This window comes from Trichechus manatus, unplaced genomic scaffold (genome assembly GCF_000243295.1).
Source record: "Trichechus manatus latirostris isolate Lorelei unplaced genomic scaffold, TriManLat1.0 scaffold00059, whole genome shotgun sequence".
Taxonomy (NCBI): domain Eukaryota; kingdom Metazoa; phylum Chordata; class Mammalia; order Sirenia; family Trichechidae; genus Trichechus; species Trichechus manatus.
In genome coordinates, this window is record NW_004443995.1 from 4,408,909 (window position 1) to 4,428,668 (window position 19,760).

Below are 19,760 nucleotides of genomic sequence, written 5' to 3' on the forward strand. Positions count from 1 at the left end.
AGAACAGAATAGTTCCTTATTAAACAGTTAACTACACGTATTGCCCAGGACAATCCCACAACATGTCAACACTGTCCTTTCTTAATCTTGGGTTCCCTATCACCAGCTTTCCTGTCCCCTCCTGCCTTGTAGTCCTTGTCCCTGGACTGCTGTGCCTCATTAGTCCTGCTTTGTTTTATGGGGCTGTCCAGTCCCCAGCTGAACAGTGAACCTTGGGAGTGACTTCACCACTGAGCTAAAAGGGTGTCTGGGGGCCATACTCTTGGGGTTTCTCCAGTCTCTGTCAGGCCAGTAAATCTGGTCTTCTTTTGTGTGTAAGAATTTTGTTCTACATCCTTCTCCAGCTCTGTCCAGAATGCTCTGTTGTGATTCCAGTCAGAGCAGTCAGTGGTGGTAGTCGGGCACCATCTGGTTGTACTGGATTCAGTCTGGTGGAGGCCTTGGTAGCCGTGGTCCGTTAGTCCTTTGGACTAATCTTTTCCTTGTATCCTGTTCTCTTCATTCTCCCTTGCTCCCGAAGGGGCGAGACCAGTGGAGTATCTTAGATGGTTGCTCTTAAGACCCCAGACACTACTCACCAAGGTAGAATGCAGAACATTGGCTTTATAAACTATGTTATGGCAATTGAGCTAGATGGTCCCCAAGAGCATGGTCCCCACAGCCCTCCACCCAGCAGTTCAGTCCCTCAGGGAGTTTGGATGTGTCTGTGGAGCTTCCATGACCTTTCCTTGTATAAACTGTACTGGCTTCCCCAGTATTGTGTACTGTCTTACCCTTCATGATTTTAATTTTTGTAAAATATTTTTATTCGTTTGACTTACGCCTCTTAAGAATATTAGAACTTTAAAGTGAACACCATATATTTAAATTTTCTTACACAATCTAATTGTATTTCTATTTCTAGAATTGAAGTAATGATGTATTATTTGTTAGTTTTTTTAGTTATTACTAATAGAACTCAATTGTTTATTATTAAGCATAGGACTTAATTTCTTGATTTATGATTGTTCTCCCCGGTGCTTAAATTGCTCTATCTTAGTATATGAGTTGCTCAGTAGGAAAATACTTTAACACTGGTATGTGAGAAAAGACTGAAAACAATGAATTTGGTACAGACAATAATCTGTTTTATTCTGTATCCCTGAATAAGTGAGTATGCATGATAATACCATATTCTCTTCTCAGAGGGATACTGATTGATTCTGATTTATTTCACTTTAGTAATGGTATAATTTTTAGCATCTGGAATTTTTTCTGATTATACAAAATAAGTCATTTGTTGTTTGAATTTGCAGAAGCAGTGAATAACATTAGAATTTAAATGGCATATGCTAATATTGTCCCTGTTAGAGGTTTTGAGGTGAGATTTGAAAATTCTTAATATAAAATCATTCGTGCTTTTAGGTAAACTTGTATCTTCCAAGTGACTTGTTTTAGCTGATTCAGGAATAGTTTATGAAAAATGGAAAATCTTTGTGAAGATCATATGCTGTGGGCTTTGGTCAAGAACAGTTAAATCTTAACCTTCCGTGTAATGAATGAAAGAATGGAAGTCCAGAATAAATTGCTGTAGGGCTGTTTTTTTGTTGTTACAATAGAATTGGAGTGCATGGGATTGTAATGGATTTTAGAAATACTGTGTTGGTGATATTTTGTCACATGCAGCATTTATATATAATCATCTCTGGCCAGTGCAAACTTTTAGAAGAAAGAAAATCAGAAAATGCTAAGTGAGCCAAATAAATTGCTTTATATACAGACCTTGTCTTTACCACAGTTGTTCTCCAATGTTGTGTTCCTGAATAGTCTATGATATCTGAAATCTTAAAATGCCAGGACACTACAGCTAAAACACTACAGCTTCATTTTTAGGTGAAAATTTTGACAGAATTATGGAAGTCTTTCTACAACTTGTAGATGATTATATTTTATAACATCTACTCCAAAGTTATGTATTACATTGTGGATTTTAGAATCTCTACTTGCTTCCCTGGAACTTTTAAAATTGAAATGTAATCTACAAAATGGTGTGATTTTTGATCCTAATAATATTAGTAGTAATAATAATGGCAGCTAAGAGTATTGAGCACTTACTATATGTGAGGCATTTTTCTGTGGGCTTCACATGTATTAGTTCATTTAATCCTCATAACAATCCTGTGACGTAGGTACTGTATTATGAAATTGAGGCACAGAAGGATTAATTTAATGTCGCACTACTAACTGATAGAGCCAGGGTTTGGACTAAGGCAATTTGGCTCAAGTCCATGCTCTTACCCACTGTATTGTACTTTGTATTTGTGGTATCATCTTAAAAAGAGATTGTTTTGAAGAATCTGTTTGAGGTGGTTATAACTTAAGAGTATCCTAAATGTTTTTAAAAGTAGAATTAAGCCTAAAACCTTGTTTTTTTCTTAAACACATGGAACTAGTTGCATTTTAAAGTATCAACAATTGGGGTTCTCCTATGTATTGTCTATGATTTCCTTCACTGACTAGGGTTTTCTGTATTTGGTGAATTGATATTTTTAATGTTTCCATGTTGACTGGGGACGTTGTTTTAGAAGTAGTTACTTGCATCCTCCAAAAAAATGAAACTTGCTGGTACATACATTTGGAAATCATTATTCTCTGTGCTAAATCAGTAATAATGTTTCCTTTTTACAAAAATACATTGTTACATACGCATAATACTATTTAGTCTTTGGTTTGCTGGAGTTGCAGTGCTCTATAGTATCCAGCTGAGGGCAGCTGTTTACTGATAGAAAAATGAGTTAACTTCAGAAGTAACTACTTTTTGCTTACCAAAACTTGGTATCTAGTATAAAATACGACAGTTGACATACAAGCAGCCTTATTTGCACTCCTATTTTGTTGCTATTATGGTTGTGAATAATTTATTGAAAATGAAAAATCTAGTTTTACTTCATAGTATTTTTTGTCCTCTTATAAATTGGAGAATGAAAACAGTGGTGATTCTAGTTTTTCTTTTCCCATTCCCATTGAAATTTGTCTCCCCATTGAAAAGTTATGTTCAGTTTCAGAACTTCTTTTTCCCTTAAGGTTCTATTTTAAAATAACAATATAGAATCAGACTCTAAAGAGATCAGAGATCCTTTGTATCTTCCTTATTATCAGAGTCTCTATATGTAAACGTACGTGACTATAAAGTTCTTTGAGGGCTTTTTGTTATAAAGGTAAAAAATCAAAATTTTCAGTATGCTGTTTGATTCATTTTTCTATGCAGAATTAATATATTAAATTTGTAGAATATAGTATACTCTTCTAATTTCCATTTTGAGTATAACAGTTTAAATTATATCTTCTATGTGGTTCAGAGAAAGAGTTTTGGAGGGTTAATTATCAACGACATCTGAAACAGAATTTTTTGAGAATAAAGAATGTCCGTCTATGTAAAACTGCACTGTAATACTAACAAAGTGGGTACTGTTGGTAACAGAGAGAGCATCCCATGGGAGCTACTTCAACACAAAGGGATTATCTATAAGAGAAACAGACACAATATGATTGAAAGCTATGTTATTTGAAAAAAATGTGTTTTTATTTTTAAAGCAGCAGTCTTATGTTAGAAAATAAAGTGGATATTAGAAGAGATAGAGACCAAACTGAGGCTTGTTGTTGTTGTTAGGTGCCGTTGAGTCAATTCCAACTTATAGTGACCCAGTGTGACAGAGTAGCGGCTGGTAGATTTGAACTGCCGACCTTTTGGTTAACAGCCAAGCTCTTAACCATTGCGCCACCAGGGTTCCCACCAGGGATTCTTAAAATGAAGTTAGTGACACTCATTCTGTGAGGTGGTAGATAGTCTAGTGGGGCTGTAGACACGGTTATCTTAGTATCACCTTTTTTTCTAACTTACAACATTTGTAGTTTCCCAGTGCTTTTATAATACCTCTTTTCTCTCCTATCATTTTAGGGCTAGATCTCTGTTGGGGTTTTTGGTGATGGTGGTTCTATTCTGTTGTTTATATTTGTGTAACTAAAAATGTCACCTCTGCCAATGATTTTGAATTCTTAACTACACTTTAAATGGTGGTGTAAAAGAATGGTCCTTTTTAAGAGAGTAGCGTCAGGGGAAGACTGGGATTATTTCTTGTGTATGGATTGCCTTCCCAGTAGCTGACTTGTATTTAGTGAGACAGCATCATTCCAAAGTCAAAAAACAAATCACCCATTTCTGACATTCTCCTTTCTAAGTCTCTCATATCACATTCTAACTTCCCACTGTAAAGAACCATAGAAACTGTTGGAAGAAGAGATAAGGCAGATGACTTGGCTTTTGGTAGAAAAAAATAGAATGGAAAGAGAACAAACCAGTTCACTAAACATTGTGAGTGGATGATTCTACTAACATTCTTACGCTGAGCTTTTTCTCTTATCTTCATAATAGTCCAGTTCATGGACTTGAATATGGAATGTAGTCTAAACTAATTAACACTGACATAAGTGGTTAATTTAGGAAAGTCATTTGAGACAATGCTGAAAAAATTAGTTTGAGGAGGTTTTCATCTGCAAACTTTATTTAGGTATTGAGGAACTGTCAGAGGTTCTTGAGGAGTGGATCATGCCCCACATTTCCTCTCTGTTATTTTAGGAAGAGTTGTCTGGGTAAAAATTCAGCACTAAGGATTTGCAATGGACTGGCACGTTTTTATCCATTTTACTGTTATTACTTTCCATCACAGTTTACGTTTATAAATAAATACTTGTATATTTCTTATGTCTTTAATCAATCGTGACTGTTATCCTTTCAAACATAATGTGTTTTTCAGAATCATTGAGACTGAAAAACAATTGAAAACTCTAGTAGGAATAATAATCTGAAGTGCAGTTAATAGCTAGAGTAGATTTAATGTCTTAGTGCTTATGAGATAAAGAATGGGAACGGAAAGAGTACAATTAAAACAAACACTTGAAAATAGTGCTTCTTCTGAATATTTCTAAGCTAGAACAAACGTTATGTGTATGTATATGCACGTATATGTACATGTATTATATATGTATTTTTAAGCATGCACAAACAGCCAAGCAAATACTGTCTTTAAGTTTGAAACACAATTCAAAGTATTCCTATAATATTAATATTGATATTTGGGTAAGGAAGACTTAATATGTTATTTAAGAGATTTTTTTTTTTTTACAGAAAAATTGACTTTCACTTTCTAGAGAACACCTTGTTTAGTAGTTAGAGGAGTGTCAGAAGGGGCCCTGAAGCATGGCCCTGCTTTGGGTGTATCCGCATTACTGACTTTGTATGGGAGGTTCACCAGCTGTTTGACTGGCAGGAGCAGACTGCTTTCACTTCAGTAGTTTATAATTCCTGGCTATTCTAGGATAGTTTGCACTTCACCAAGCCTCAGACAGGTCAGGACATTTGGTAGGAGAAGGTTGAAAGACAAAAGCAGCAGGCCTTGGGTTCTCAGCCTTTTTTAAAATTTTAATAAAAAAATTTTTTTTTAAATTTGACGGTTAGAGATTTTAGTAATGTGCCTGTATTACATGTAGAGAGTATTCATCAACCAAGAGAAGTTTTAAAATGTCAAAGCCAGGAAAAGCTACTTTAAACCATGGCTTGGTTCCTGTTGATCTTAAAAGTGCAAAAGAACCTCTACCACATCAAACTGTGATGAAGATATTTAGCATTAGCATCATTGCCCAAGGCCTCCCTTTTTGTAGAAGACGGGTAAGTCTCGCACATTTGAAAATATGAATGTTTATTTAAATGAAGTACTCCTGCCTCCTCTAGTGAAGAAATGCTTCAAATTTCAATTGATATTTATAACTAAACTATAAGTGCGTTATGTAGCTAGTGATAGTTTTATAACATGATATAGATCCTGGAGTACAGGGCTACCCAGTGTACTTTTTTGTCTTTCTCACTTATTTTTCATGAAATTAGGATCCTGTAAACTTATTTAAAATTGATCAGATAGGTATGTTTTGAAATATGCTGACAAATAGTAAAATCCAAAATTTGTACAGTTTTTATTTTGTATGAAAAACATGAAAGCTGGTGGTATTCTCCTTATACATGGAAATTGCAGCATTTAACTCTGTTAAAGAGTTTTCTGAGATCTTTAGGTTTCTCTGGCCCTTTAAGTTTTATTTCTTAAATTCAAACTAAACATAATAGGGACATTATTATTTGCTGCTATATAAAGTAAAACTAGCATGCTATTGTGTGGCAGTAATGATATGGTTTATATATGGACAATTCTGAACTAACTTTTTTGTAGAACTGGATTTGTGCTGATGTATAATCAAGTTATGGTCTACTGGATGTTTTTCAAGATGAAGTTCTCTTTACCAAGTTTTGACTGTGTCACTATTAGCAATTTTGTTGTTGGATTTTCAGAGTTAGTTGGCATTGCCATTTTGAATTTTTGACTAGAGTGATATATTTTTAGGTATCAAATACGTATATGATTCTGAACACATTAATCTACCCCTCCCCCAAAAGCCTGTCCATTTGAAGATTAAATGAGTATTTGTATATATTAGAGTGTTCGTTCCCTTTTTGTACTATTAAAAAACCAAAGGGGAAACACTCAACTAAATAAGTAGAATAATCCATAATACCTGAAAAAATATTTTTTATCTTTAGTAAAGGGAATTTTCAATTTGCTGGTACTTAAATAAGCTTTGTAAAAATACATTTTCTAATTAGTTCCTTTTGAGTAGTTCCCACTTCTACTCCAAACAAGTGATAACCATGTTGGAAAACATTTAAGTAAGGTTAAAATGTAATACAATTTAAACATTGAAAATAGAATACAAATATCTCCATCTTCTTCTGTTTCTTTTCTTCTTAGCTATGTTTTCATTAAGAGTTTCTTTTATTTTTGTCTTCTTTCACCTTGTCAGTTTTATAACTTCTGCTGAATGAGGTCACTGATCAGATTTAAGCATTTACACAGAGGCCACTTACAGCTTTTTAAAGTCATTAATAAACTCATTTATTATTTTAATATTTCTTTAAAAGAAAAATACCATACAAATATATTTAAAAATTGAGGAAAACAAGTGTGAGATTTTTTTTGTAAATTAAAGGTTAAGGTATTAAAGGCCAAGATAATTTTGTTCTTTGTTGTTGAATATTTCCAGTAAATTTCAAGTATAATTTATGGTGCATTACTTTATTATGTCATAGTATATGTTATCTACTTTTTGTCTTCTAACATGGACATTAAATTTAAAAGACATGGGAGATAATTAAAAATTAATAGAGAACTTCAAGACTTCCCCTGAGGGCTTCCTAGGGTCACTATTCAAGTTTACTTTTCTCGGTTACTGTGTTATATTAAACTACAGCCTTGCATTTGTAATATAAAATAGAACTAAATTTGAAAAATAAAACTTACGCTAGAAATTTTTTTGAGAGATAGTTAAGAACAAAATGCACACAGCAGTTTTAGACTGCCTGCCTGCCTGTGGATAGTTTACTGTTGCATAACTCATTGACTCTGACTACTAGAAATAGTAGGGGGAGAACACGGTTATAGCCTCCTCCGCTCCTTTTCACAACTGGTTAATTTAGGTAGCTTTTAATTGATTTACATACTCTTTGTTATTTAATTTACTACTTTCCCTTGGCAAAGTTAATGGTAAACATTTTTAAATTTATTTTTCTTCATCAGATTTAGAAAAGACTTTCGATGTGGTATGAAGTTAATCACATTTGGGGCCTAGCATCTTGCATATCTTTTACATAAGGTATATTTAGCTTCTTTTAAGCAGTCAAAGTACACCAAACAGATTGCCATTTGTATTTTGCAAGTCATTTTTTTTCTTCCAAGTAAAACTTAAAAAACATGATGGTGTCCCACCATCCTATGTAGATACTGAATCAGTTAATGTTTGCAAAATAAAATAACAGTTTGAAAATTGTGAAAAATCCTTTAAAATAGTAATCATAGCTACAGCTTCAACTTATATATCTTGAAATGTTTTTAGGAAATTTGTTTATCTCAATATTAAATATATTAGTACTGGTAGTATAATTTATTATTGTGTAGATTATTTTAGTCTCTTGTCTAAGATACTATGTATACATTGGATTTAATACTAACAGTATTTAGCAGCAGCAACTTGCTGAATTAATAGCAGAACCATTAAATGAAAAGGTTTTCTATTATCAAGGTCTTCATAATTTATTTACAAATATTTGATCAGACGTTTTGGATCATAAATACCACCTGGAACACTTGTTAAAAACACAGAATTCTGGATTCCACACTTTTGGAGAGTCTTATGTGAGAGATTTGGGTTAAGGTCCAGGGGTCTTTTTTTTTTTTTATAAGTGTCAGGAAAATTTGGAAATAGTAGTTTAGTACATAAGTTTTTATTGTAAAATAACTGTCCTTTAGGGGGAAAAGTTATCTAACTTATACAGTTACTGGAAAATTATTTTTCTTTGAAATTGAAATGTCTAATTATGGTAATACTATATTTCTTAAGTCCTAAAATGCATTATTTTTTGCATATTTTAAACATGAAAAATAATGATAACCTCTTAATGGAGTTTCATGGCTTATCTGGCAGCATTTTTTTTTTCTTTTTAGTGATAAGAAAAATAATGATACATCTTACAATTAATATAGTATGTTGAAAGAAAAGGCACTTTCAATGCTTAACTTATTTTTTTAACTTTTTTAAAGCATTTTTAAGTATTTAGAATATTCTCCTAAAGTTATTTTTAAACATTACTATTTGAGTAAAAATTTTCAAGTGACATGCAATTGTTGGTTTATGTAGGACTTTTTAAGATACCGGGTCCGCTGTCTTGGCTTATAGATAAATACTGTTTTTTAGAATGCCTCGTATATTCTTAGGGATGAGTCATATACTGATTGTGCAGCATAGACATTAACAGCATAGCAGGCTAAGAAAATGGGGTAGAACTTTGGAATTTGGCGGAGGGCGGGGTAGGTAGGACAAGGACTTGTGGTGCATCAAACCCAGTAGCTCAGGCAGTAATGAAATATATGACTGGGATTTCTGAAAAACTAGTTTGTAGTGATTATATTCTATATCAAGTTCTAATGAAGGTAGAAATAAAAGTAGGATATTTTTGTGTCATTTCAGAAAATGTTAACATTATACCTTTGTGCTGTTATCACTGAGGAATAGTTTAAATTAAGAGTTGGCAATTTTTTTCTGTAAAAGGCCAGTAAATATTTTAGGCTCTATAGCCCATATAGTCTCTGTTGCAGCTACTCAACTCTGCCATTGTAGTGTAAAGTAGCCATAAACAATACATAAATGGATGGGTTAGAAGCAAAGATGGCAAGACTACATCTCACATACTTTGGACATGTTATCAGGAAGGATCAGTCCCTGGAGAAGGACATCATGCTTGGTAAAGCAGACGGTCAGTGAAAAAAAGGAAGACCCTCAACGAGGTAGGTTGACACAGTGGCTGCAACAATGGGCTCAAGCATAACAGCAATTATGAAGATAGCGTAGGACCAGACAGTGTTTCGTTCTGTTGTACATAGGATCGCTATAAGTCGGAATCGTGTCAATGGCACCTAACAACAACAAATGAATGGGTGTGGCTGTGTTTCAATAAAACTTTATGTACAAAACAGTAAACAATAAGTTTTTACTATTATAATACTATAGTAAATCTGTGTGTGTGTGTGTGTATACAAGCAAAAAATTGTGAACACAGTGTTTTTACTGGTATATACATTAAGTTTCAGCTTATGGTATGTTTTTATAATAGGATTACTGGAGCCATAAACCATTTGTTTCCTTTAAATTCCTCATACTCTCTTCTAATTCTTATGTGGTTATTTGGAGAAAATTTTATCTTTATGTTTAATCACTAGAATTTTAACATACTGCTTTTTATTATTTTCTTTCTAAAGTAAAGTACCTAACCTGTATTCTAGGTACTGTCTCACCTATTTTATATACTTTAACTCATTTAACTAAACATGAGAGAGAGTTTAATTAAATGAGTTAAAGTATATAAAATACTTTATATAAAATAAAATAGGTGGACAGTGAGTTAGGTATTATCTCCATTCAGTAGATAAGAAAACCGAGGCACAAACAAGCTAACTCTCCAATTTTCCTAGTAAAGCTGCTATTTAACTCAGAACTGTCTAATGCTGTATGTAGGTAGTAGCCATTCTCTTTCTGCTATACTGTGTGACCTATAAAAATTTTCTTCTTGTGAAGTAAGCTTTTCAACTACTATTATATTAGTATTTTGGAGTGGAAGCCTGGAGCCTATCATTGTTAATATTGTTTCTATGAGAAAATAATAAAGTTTTAAACAGTTGGCCTACAAATAATTTTTTTGTAGCACAGTCCATTTATAAATTTAGGATTTCTTATCTAATCTCTCTTAAGATGTTTCACTTACAGAGTTATCCCACAGAATACGTAATGATTTTAGTCATTAAAAACTGACAGTGTTTAGGCTGCATACGTTTGTCCTTTGTCTTTTTGTAAGCCTCAGTGCCTGTGTTTGACTCTTGAACAGCTGAGAACAAAGTCTGACAAATTAACCAGCATCAGACTGCAGTGCAGTAGCATACTTATCAATCTGTTCAATTAGTTCTTTTGATAAAGATAACCAAAAATTAAAAAAAAGTTACAGAAAAATTTTGAAGGCATCCCTCCTCACCCCCTCATACAAACTTCCTTCCCTCTCAGAGTTTTTTCTTCATTGTTGAGTTATTGATATCTGTTTGCCGTTGAGTCTATTCTAGCTCATATAATGAGTTATTGATAGGCAGACGTGTTCAAAATTTTAATTTTCTCTTTCAGAGATAATCTAATTTGTTGGTTGTGTATGTATAGTCTTTAGTTCAAGTTGTGTATAATTTGAATCTATCATGATCCTTTAATGATTTGTTGGCCATTGAAACCTTTTAAGCAAAAGTCTGCCAGAGTTATAAAACAGTTGTAGTGCCTTTATTTCAGAAAATAACATCTCTAATTATTTACCTTACAATAAATTTTTATTTGTATGAAGATTTTGTATGTACCCAAAAAGAAGCTCTGTTAGTAAAGCAAATTTGGGACTTAATACTCTGCCAAATGTAGTAGTTTAATAATTACCAAAATTCTTTTAGTTGAATGGCAGTAAAGGGAATTTTTTATTTTCTTCAATAATTAATATCTATTTTATATCTCTGTATAAAAATAAGACGTTAATACAGAAAATTTAAAATATATCTCTTCACTGTATGCTAAATTAACAGTAATTCCATTGACCAGAGATAACTAAAATAACAATAACAATTTTAAGTACAGTCATGCGCCACATAATGTCCGTTCGGGCAATATCCAACTGCATATATGTCCGTGGTTCTGTAAGTTCAGAAATCCCAATCGGAGAATGGAACATAATGGACGTAACTGAATATAGCGAACCCAGCAGCTTCCCAAATGCAACATGTGTATCTCATGTCTCTTGTATACAAAGCGATTGTGCTGCTACTTGTATGATGGTATGGTACATACATAACGTATAATAGGCTTTATGGGAGTTGGTTCATTTACCATGGGTTGTACATAAGTCAGACATTCGTAACCTGTGGACTGCCTGTATATTATAAGGTGTTCACACAATATCTAAATCACATAACGACCTATTTCACAGAACGTAACATGGATGTTAAGCGACACGAGTATATATAATTTTTTTTAATTGATACTTCAATTGATTTAAAATATATTGTTAGTTTCCGCTCATGGCTTTAAGTATTTGAAAATTTATAATCTGCCATATGAATATACCAATAGTTTTCCTACCGTTATTTGGACAATGAACTGTTCAAACATTTTTATACATAAATCTTTAACAACATCTATATACAGATTTCTAGCAGCAGAACTATTGGATCACAGGGTACAAATTTTAATTAGGTTCCTGGTAAATATTGCTAAACTGTTTTCCAGAAAGATTATTCCAATTAAAAAACCAGCACCAGGGACTTCTAGTCATGTAAGAGAAAACCTGATTTTATACCATGACAGAGATTTCTGGACTATACTTATTTGATACTATTATCATTGTACTTCCATGTTTATTATTCTAGGTTTTCTACTGAAGGATTTTTTTGGGGGGGGGAAATAACAATATATGTTTATACTTAGGGCTTTATGAAGAAAATAGGTAAATCAATAAATTGTTGTTTAAGATGATTTTTTAAAATTCTTTCTAGAAAATAATATTTGCCATAGACCTGTCACCTATATCCTTTTCAACTATAATTTTCTTCTACCCCTCCCATATCCTTTTTAAAGCCAGAATCTGTGTTTTTATCTAAACAAATGATCCATATATATATTATATTAAAATTTATCATTAACACATTATTTTTACTGCTCTTTTTCTTAACGGTTATCTCAATTTTTATTTGTCACCTTAGATACTTTAACATTCTCGAAATTTAGTGCAATATTTGTACAGACAGCCTCTCCCAAAGTATATTGCTATTAATAATCTCTACCATAAGAGTACTTCTCATGGTAGGAGCAGCTGCCAGAAATACTTGCATATTTCTTACAGCACCACTACTTAGTCTTACATTTTTGTCAGAGCTTTGTCATTTAGTTCCAATCCAGGTTAACCTTTTTAAAAAAAAAATTAAGTGATTAATTTTCATTTAAAAAAGTTATAGCACGTCGCCTCTTCTAAAATGTCTTGATGTCTAAAAGGCGTTTCATGAAACTCAACATCCTTTTCATGAAACTTTTAGCCATGTAGAAATAGATGGATATCACCTTAACATACAGAAATATAAAATCTTTCAAAAGCCAACATCCTGCTCCCTCTCCCTCATACTAGTGTATTCAGCATCCATCAGTTACATTTGTGTCCCTGACTATCCAAATCTTTCTACGACCTCACTGTCTAGCTTACCTCTCTGGTGAAACTTTTCTCCTAGCACTGCATCCCGTATTGTTCTTATCTGTTTGTAAACCAGATTGCAATTATTGCTATTCCCTTTGACCCTTAGGCATATATATCAGCTTTATGGTGTTATTTAACAATTTTTTCTCCTCAATTAGGTTATAAACTCTTTACCAAAAAAAAAAAAAAAAGTTGCCATTTGTAAAATGAGAGTAGTAGTAGTGCCAGAATCTGCCTAACTTCAGGAAGGATAACAACCAGCATCAGCCCAAAACTGATTCCCATGAGGTGAAGGTCAGACATGCCTCCACTCTGTAACCTTTTACCAGTTCTGACACCTGCTTCTCTCTTCTCTCTGCTGCTTCCTGCTGCTTCTCTTCCTGTGGCTTCTGTCTGAAAAACTTCTGTGGGGTTGGCTGTATATATACACAAACTCCTCATCTATTTCAAGGCATGACCCGCCCACCAGGGCCATGACACTTCATTTATGTAGTAGGCTACACGCATTTCATTTGCATGGTCTGTTGACCAGTCCCTTCAAGGTACATACCAATCACAGGGCAGGCTGCAGCCCAGGGCCAGACAAAAAGTATCAAACCTCAAGTTGTTTACAGCTTACCCAGGAAAGTCCATCAACCTGGACAAAAGTAACAAACCATCTGGAGTAGAAAACTAGGGCAAAGGTGACTCCTCAGGGCTTAGGGGAAAAATCTCTCAAGCTGTTTTTCCAAAGAACCAAGGCAAAAGGCCACATAAAGGAGCTCGTTCACTATACCATTGAGTCAATTCTGACTCACTGTAGCCCATGTGTGTCACAGTGTTGAACTGTACTCCAGGGTTTTCAGTGGCTGATTTTTAGATCACCAGGACTATCTTCCAAGGTGCCTCTGGGTGGACTTGAACCTTCAGCCTTTCGATTAGCAGCCACCCAGGAAATCCTATAAACCCTTAAGAGTTCAGAAATTACCTTTAATATATATTTATGTTTCCAATGATGTGCAGAAGGAAGTTAGTATAAATATTTGTTTGACTGATTTCACTGAAGTATCTGTTAAACTTAGAAAATTCTTTAGGGAGTTTTTGGACTATAAGAATTTGACATGTTTTTGTTTACTAAATGTTTTTAAATTACTCTGCTGCTGTGATTTCGAATACTTCATTTTCTAAATTTAACTAAACTCACATACAGTTTGACACTTAATTTTAAAAGTATTTACTGCTTACCATTTTGAAAAACAAAGGAAAAACAAATGTACAGTATAATCATTAAGTAATACTTTTGAGAGTAGCCCAAAATGTCAGAAAATGCCAAAATAAAGAGAAAAAAAATGTACAGTACTTTAAAGAGAAGGGATAGTGTAGTGGTATGAGCATGTTTGGAGAGGAATTTTAAGACAGTACTTGATTTTTTAAGTGCAGAAACTTTGAAATATAACTTTCTGTGCTCCTCTTTCCCGTACATATCTTCTATTAGAACTTGGAAAAAGTAGACATTTCCAGCTCATCTGATGTCCTGTTATTGTCACTACATATTTTATCAATAAAGGAATTATTTACTGTTAGTCCCTGGGTGATGCAAAGGGTTAAGTACTCATCTTCTAGACGAAAAGTTAGTGATTCAAACCCACCCAGAGGCGCTTCGAAAGACAGCCGTGGCATTCTGCTTCCAAAAGTTCACAGCCATTGAAAACTCTATGGATCAGTTCTACTCTGCACACATGGGATCACCATGAGTTGGAATTGACTCAATGGCAGCTAATAACCACCACCATCACATACCAGACCGTTCTGTTTTAGGCATCAAGATATTTTAGAAGAGCAGACGTGCTACAACAACTTTAAATAAGAATCAACCATTTAATTTTTTTTAATTAAAATATTTTCTTAAGAATGCTTCATGCATCATGAATAAACATGTAAACAGAATATAAGTGCATGTAAGATTTTAGTGGTATAAAAATTATATATACACACACATGTGTGAGTGTATGTGTGCATATCTCCTCTTATTCTCCATAGGTTTGTTTTAGGTATATTTTAAAATAAAGGTATAGTACTGTATTTTTATGCAAATGACACGCACCTTCTACATTTGTTTGCCAACTGCTCCCTCCCCCTGCGATGTATTTTTTGTAAGCGTGCAATGCTATTTTTTTTTTTTTTTTAACAGAACATGTAAAAAAATTAGTATAGTGACACTTATGAAAATACCCTGCAGGGAGAGGGAGCAATTGGTAAATAAACATAGGAAGCGCACACTATTTGTGTTAAAATACGGTAATTACAAATAATTTGTTTTTAGAAGTAGCTAAGAAAATAAAAACATTGTCTCTTTTTTTTGGTGTGGAATCTATTTATTCAACAAATATTTCTTTATCGTATATTGTATGCCAGGCACTGTTCTAGCTATTTTGGGATACACTGGTGAACAACACTGTCATGGACTCTGTCGTTATGGTGCTTATATTCTAGGGTCAAAAGATGAATTCACATTTTCAAGTTTGTGCTATTACATATGTCACATAATAAGAATAATTGACCAAAAATTAATTAGAAACAACCAGAAAGTTCAGAAATAGGAAACTGAGTAATTTGTGCCCATTTTTATTTACGAAGAATTCAGCATTTCATTTGGTTCATTGCTTAACTCATTAACTGAGCTTTCTAGTATGAAAGGCACTGACTGGCTATAAATAAAAAGATGAAAATTGTTGATCCCTGTGCATGGGTATAGAAGAAGGAAAGTCACAGAATTTTAAGGATTTTACAGTCTAGTAAAACTGAAACAAACCATTACAGTACAAAAGAATAGTTGCTTAAATGGGTCTATGTGCAAAGTTCTTTGGGAGCCTGAGAGGAATACCCAAGTGTCAGTGCAGATAGTTCAGGAAAGCTTCATAGTAACTTTGAATTAAAACCTGAAGGATGTTTGCCAAACAGATGGTGAGAGGAATGATAGAGGGAACTTCTGTTACTGCTAAGGTTCACATCTTTTTTTTTTTTCCTCCACATTAATTGTACTGTTGCAAATTATTCACGTACATCTTCCCATCAAAAACTTTAAAGTCAGCCAAAAAGTATTTATTGAGCTCCTAGAACAGTTGGGAACTTTTTCTAGAATCTGTGGACATATCTGGAGCCCGGTGGCACAGTGGTTAAGAGATAGGTTGCTAACCAAAAGGTCAGCAGTTTGAATCCGCCAGCTGCTCGTTGGAAGCCCTATGGGGCAGTTCTGCTCTGTCCTGTAGGGTTGCTATGAGTTGGAATCAACTCGCCAGCAGTTTGGTTTGGTTTTGGTGGACACAACTGTGAACTAGATAGTCAAAAGAAACCATAGTGTCTCTATGGAGCTTATATTCTAGTTTGAGGAGACAGAATAGTAAACATTATTGTTAACGCTAATTTTTTTTTTTTTTGATGACAGTAAGATAGAATAGTAGAATAGGGTGAAGGGATGAAGGGGAGTCACTATTCTAAATACCTTCCATATATGAACTCATTAAATCTTTAAAATTACCGTATGAAGTAGGTACTTTGTATTATATCACCCCTATTTTACAGATGGAGCCCTAGTGGCACAGTGGATAAAAGTTGTCAGTTCGAATTCACCAGCCGCTCCTTGGAAACTCTGTGGGGGTAGTTCTACTTTGGCCTGTAGGGTCGCTATGAGTTGGAATCGACTCGATGGCTACGAGTATTTTATAGTTGAGGATTCCGAGGCAAAGTTAAATAATTAACACATAACTTGTAAGTGGTGGATCTGGGATTCTAACTCAGGCAATTTGGCTCCTGCATCATAACCACAGCAGAAGACTGATACGAGTAAGGATTTGTTCAGTAAATGGATCCTCAGGTTCCAAATGTTTTAAAGGTTGACTTTTGCCATGCAATCCTGGGGTTTTAAATATGGAAATATGGCCTCAATATCTATGTACTTTTAACATTGCTTTCTAGATGTTTTAGAATTGGGTGTGCCTTAGTTGTCAGATACAAATGCAAAGCAAATTATCACATGATTTGTGAACCTACAGCTACATCATGGAAATAATTGTCATGAATCGCTATCCCTGTAGATAATAGATGACAATTTGTACAAATAGTTTAGTAATGTGAACATCACAGGGCAAGGCTATTTGAATTTGTAGGTTTATGTTTTACAGAAACAAAGTTAACTAACTTACCTGTGTTCCATACTTTTAGTACAGAAGAGAGATGAGAAAAGTGCTAAAAATAAACTTGAAACTAAGCTCCTGGCAAGGTAAACAAGTAGGAAATAAATCAATAGACTCATATCCTCAAACCAAAAGCTAAAAAAAAACCCTCGGCCACTGAGTCAATTCTGACCCTGCAGGGTTTCCAAGGCTATAAATTTCTGTGAAAGCAGACTGCCAGATCTTTCTTCTGCAAGCCACTGGTGGTTTCTGTCACTGTGACCACTGCACTCCTGGGACCTCCATTATTTATCTGAATACTCACGTTTTGCAGCAGAAGTATTAATATGTAATGTGCTGGAAGTACTTTGTAATATACAGTATTACCTTTCTAAAAGACAAAAATTCTGAATTTAGAAACATATTTGTCTCCAAAATTGTGGACCTAACTCCACACTCCTTTGGGTTTTTTACAACTGTCATCACACATAAAAATGGAATATACTTTGAAACATCAAAGTAGTTTAAGCTTTATCTTAAGTTCTGAATACATGCAGTACATATTTAAATGCTTTAAAACATACATTATATAGATGAGTACCTAAATTTTATTAACCTAGTTATAGGCAGTTCCATATAATGATCATTTGGAGCTTATATATAATTTTTCTTCAGTGATTAAATGTAGTTCATGCTGGCAAATTTATACTGAGAACCCTGGCCGCTTTTTCTTTTTTACTTCTCCTAGTCTTTCCATGGAGAATTAACAACACTTGAAAAGATTACAGCCTTGGAAACCCTGTGGGGCGGTTCACCTCTGTGCTGTATGGTCGCCATACAGTTCATCTCTGTGCTGTATGGTTGGAAGCGACTCCACGGCAATTGTTTCTTAAATCATTTAAGAGGAGTCCTTGGGTGGTGTAAACGATTAACCACTCAACTACTAGCCAGAAGGTCAGAGGTTGGAGTCCACCCAGAGACACCTCAGAAGACAGGCCTGGTGATCTGCCTCCGAAAGGTCACGCACAGCCTTGAAAACCCTATGGAACAGTTACACTCTGCACACATGGGGTCACCGTGAGTCAGAATAGACTCGACAGCAACTAATAGCAACAACAACATAATTTAAGATAACTTTTTGATGAGATACAAGTTCTACTACAGAATTAGTAACAGAAAAGGACTACCATTTATGTTAAATCTAAGTAACATTCTAAATATTAAAAGTTAGAATTCAGTTGTTTCCTTTCACAAGTACCTAATGATATAGCACATGTATTTCTTTGCATGTATAATATTTTGTTCCTGAAATGTGTAAGGTAAAATAATTAAAGTAGGATTTTTTTTTAAGTTAATATTAGATTAATAGAGTTTTTTCTTGTGACTTTAGTAGTGTCTATGTATGTAATGGAATCCCTGGTGGCATAGTGGTTAAATGCTACAGCTGCTAACCAAAAGGTCGACAGTTTAAAGCCACCAGACACTCCTTGGAAACTCTGTGGGGTGGTTCTGCTCTGTCCCGTAGGGTCACTATGAGTCAAAATCGACTCGACGGCAACGGGTTTGGTAGGTGTGTAATGGAGCCCTGGTGGTGCAGTGATTAAGAGCTCAGCTGCCAACCAAAAGGTCAGCAGTTCGAATTCACCAGCTGTTCCTTGGAAACTATGGGGCAGTTCTACTGTGTCCTATAGGGTCGCTATGACTTGATAGCAACGGGTTATATATGTAATATTTATATATTTATAACTGCATTGAAATTTATTTAGGTATAGAGGGAGAACATTCATCAACACTATTTCTCAGACATTAGTACTGCTCTTTATAATTCTCTTTCCTTACATTTTGAATATTTTTCAGAGCTACTGAACTACAAAATAGCAGACTTTTCTCATCAGAAGAACCATCACTTCTGAAGTGCACACATCCTATCATATTAGCGTTATTTGTATATTTGGTTTTCTTCGTGGGAAAGAATAGTTCTTCAGAGTGGCCATTTGGTGGTCCAACTCTAAATTTAGATAAAGCCTAAAAGCATTGCATTGGTCCACTGTACATGTGAGATTTTGATGTAAATAGTTAACTTGAAGTATCATTTGATGGTTGAATTTCACATCTAGATTCTTTAGAAACTTACTCATAACTACGTCAAGACTTTGAGTCAAACTTCCTTCCTCAAATAAATGTGGACATAAAGAAGCCAAAGCAGAAAAAGTTAAATATTTGCCCCCAAAGCACATAGCTAGTTAGCCATTTGTTTGTGGTTGTTTTATGATATCCTCATGTAATGATAAAGAAATCAGTGTTTGAGGGAAAAAGCTGTATGGTAACGTTGGATGAAATTCTGTTACCTTAAATTTCTTCTCCTTTGCTGTTCTTGAACATGAAAATTGAAAATTATTCATATATTTGATTACATTTTTATGTGTGGATGATTTCATATAGTTCATTTGGGAATAATTTAAGCTTAAATAGCTTTTCAATAATCTACAGAAATCCCTGCATTATTATTTTGGATTTTAAAATGTCATTTGTTACTACTAGCATGAACATGGAGGGGCAGTATAGTACTGTTTTTGTAAATCTTGAATTTATGTGTTTTTTTTTTTTTAAATCTGTGTTTTTCCTGAAAGTTTGCCCTTTTCTAAGAAAATGCAACTGTGTATCTTTTTAAAGGAGGGTTGATAACTATTTCATTAAGTTGAAAGTATTCT

At 34.1% G+C, this 19,760-nt stretch overlaps 1 protein-coding gene across 14 annotated transcripts in view; it reads left to right on the plus strand.

Annotated features, from left to right (window-relative positions):
- The window catches only part of FBXW7 (F-box and WD repeat domain containing 7), a 257,163-nt gene that overhangs the window by 181,705 nt on the left and 55,698 nt on the right, over positions 1-19,760 (plus strand). The window contains exon 1 of one of the 14 annotated variants that reach the window (XM_004378823.2): positions 693-5,704. The exons of the other annotated variants lie outside the window; for them this stretch is intronic. Within the exon in view, the coding sequence (XP_004378880.1) occupies positions 5,558-5,704 (147 nt within the window). The 5' untranslated portion in view covers positions 693-5,557. Of the gene's footprint in view, positions 1-692; positions 5,705-19,760 lie in introns of those variants that run through there. 14 annotated transcript variants of the gene reach the window in all.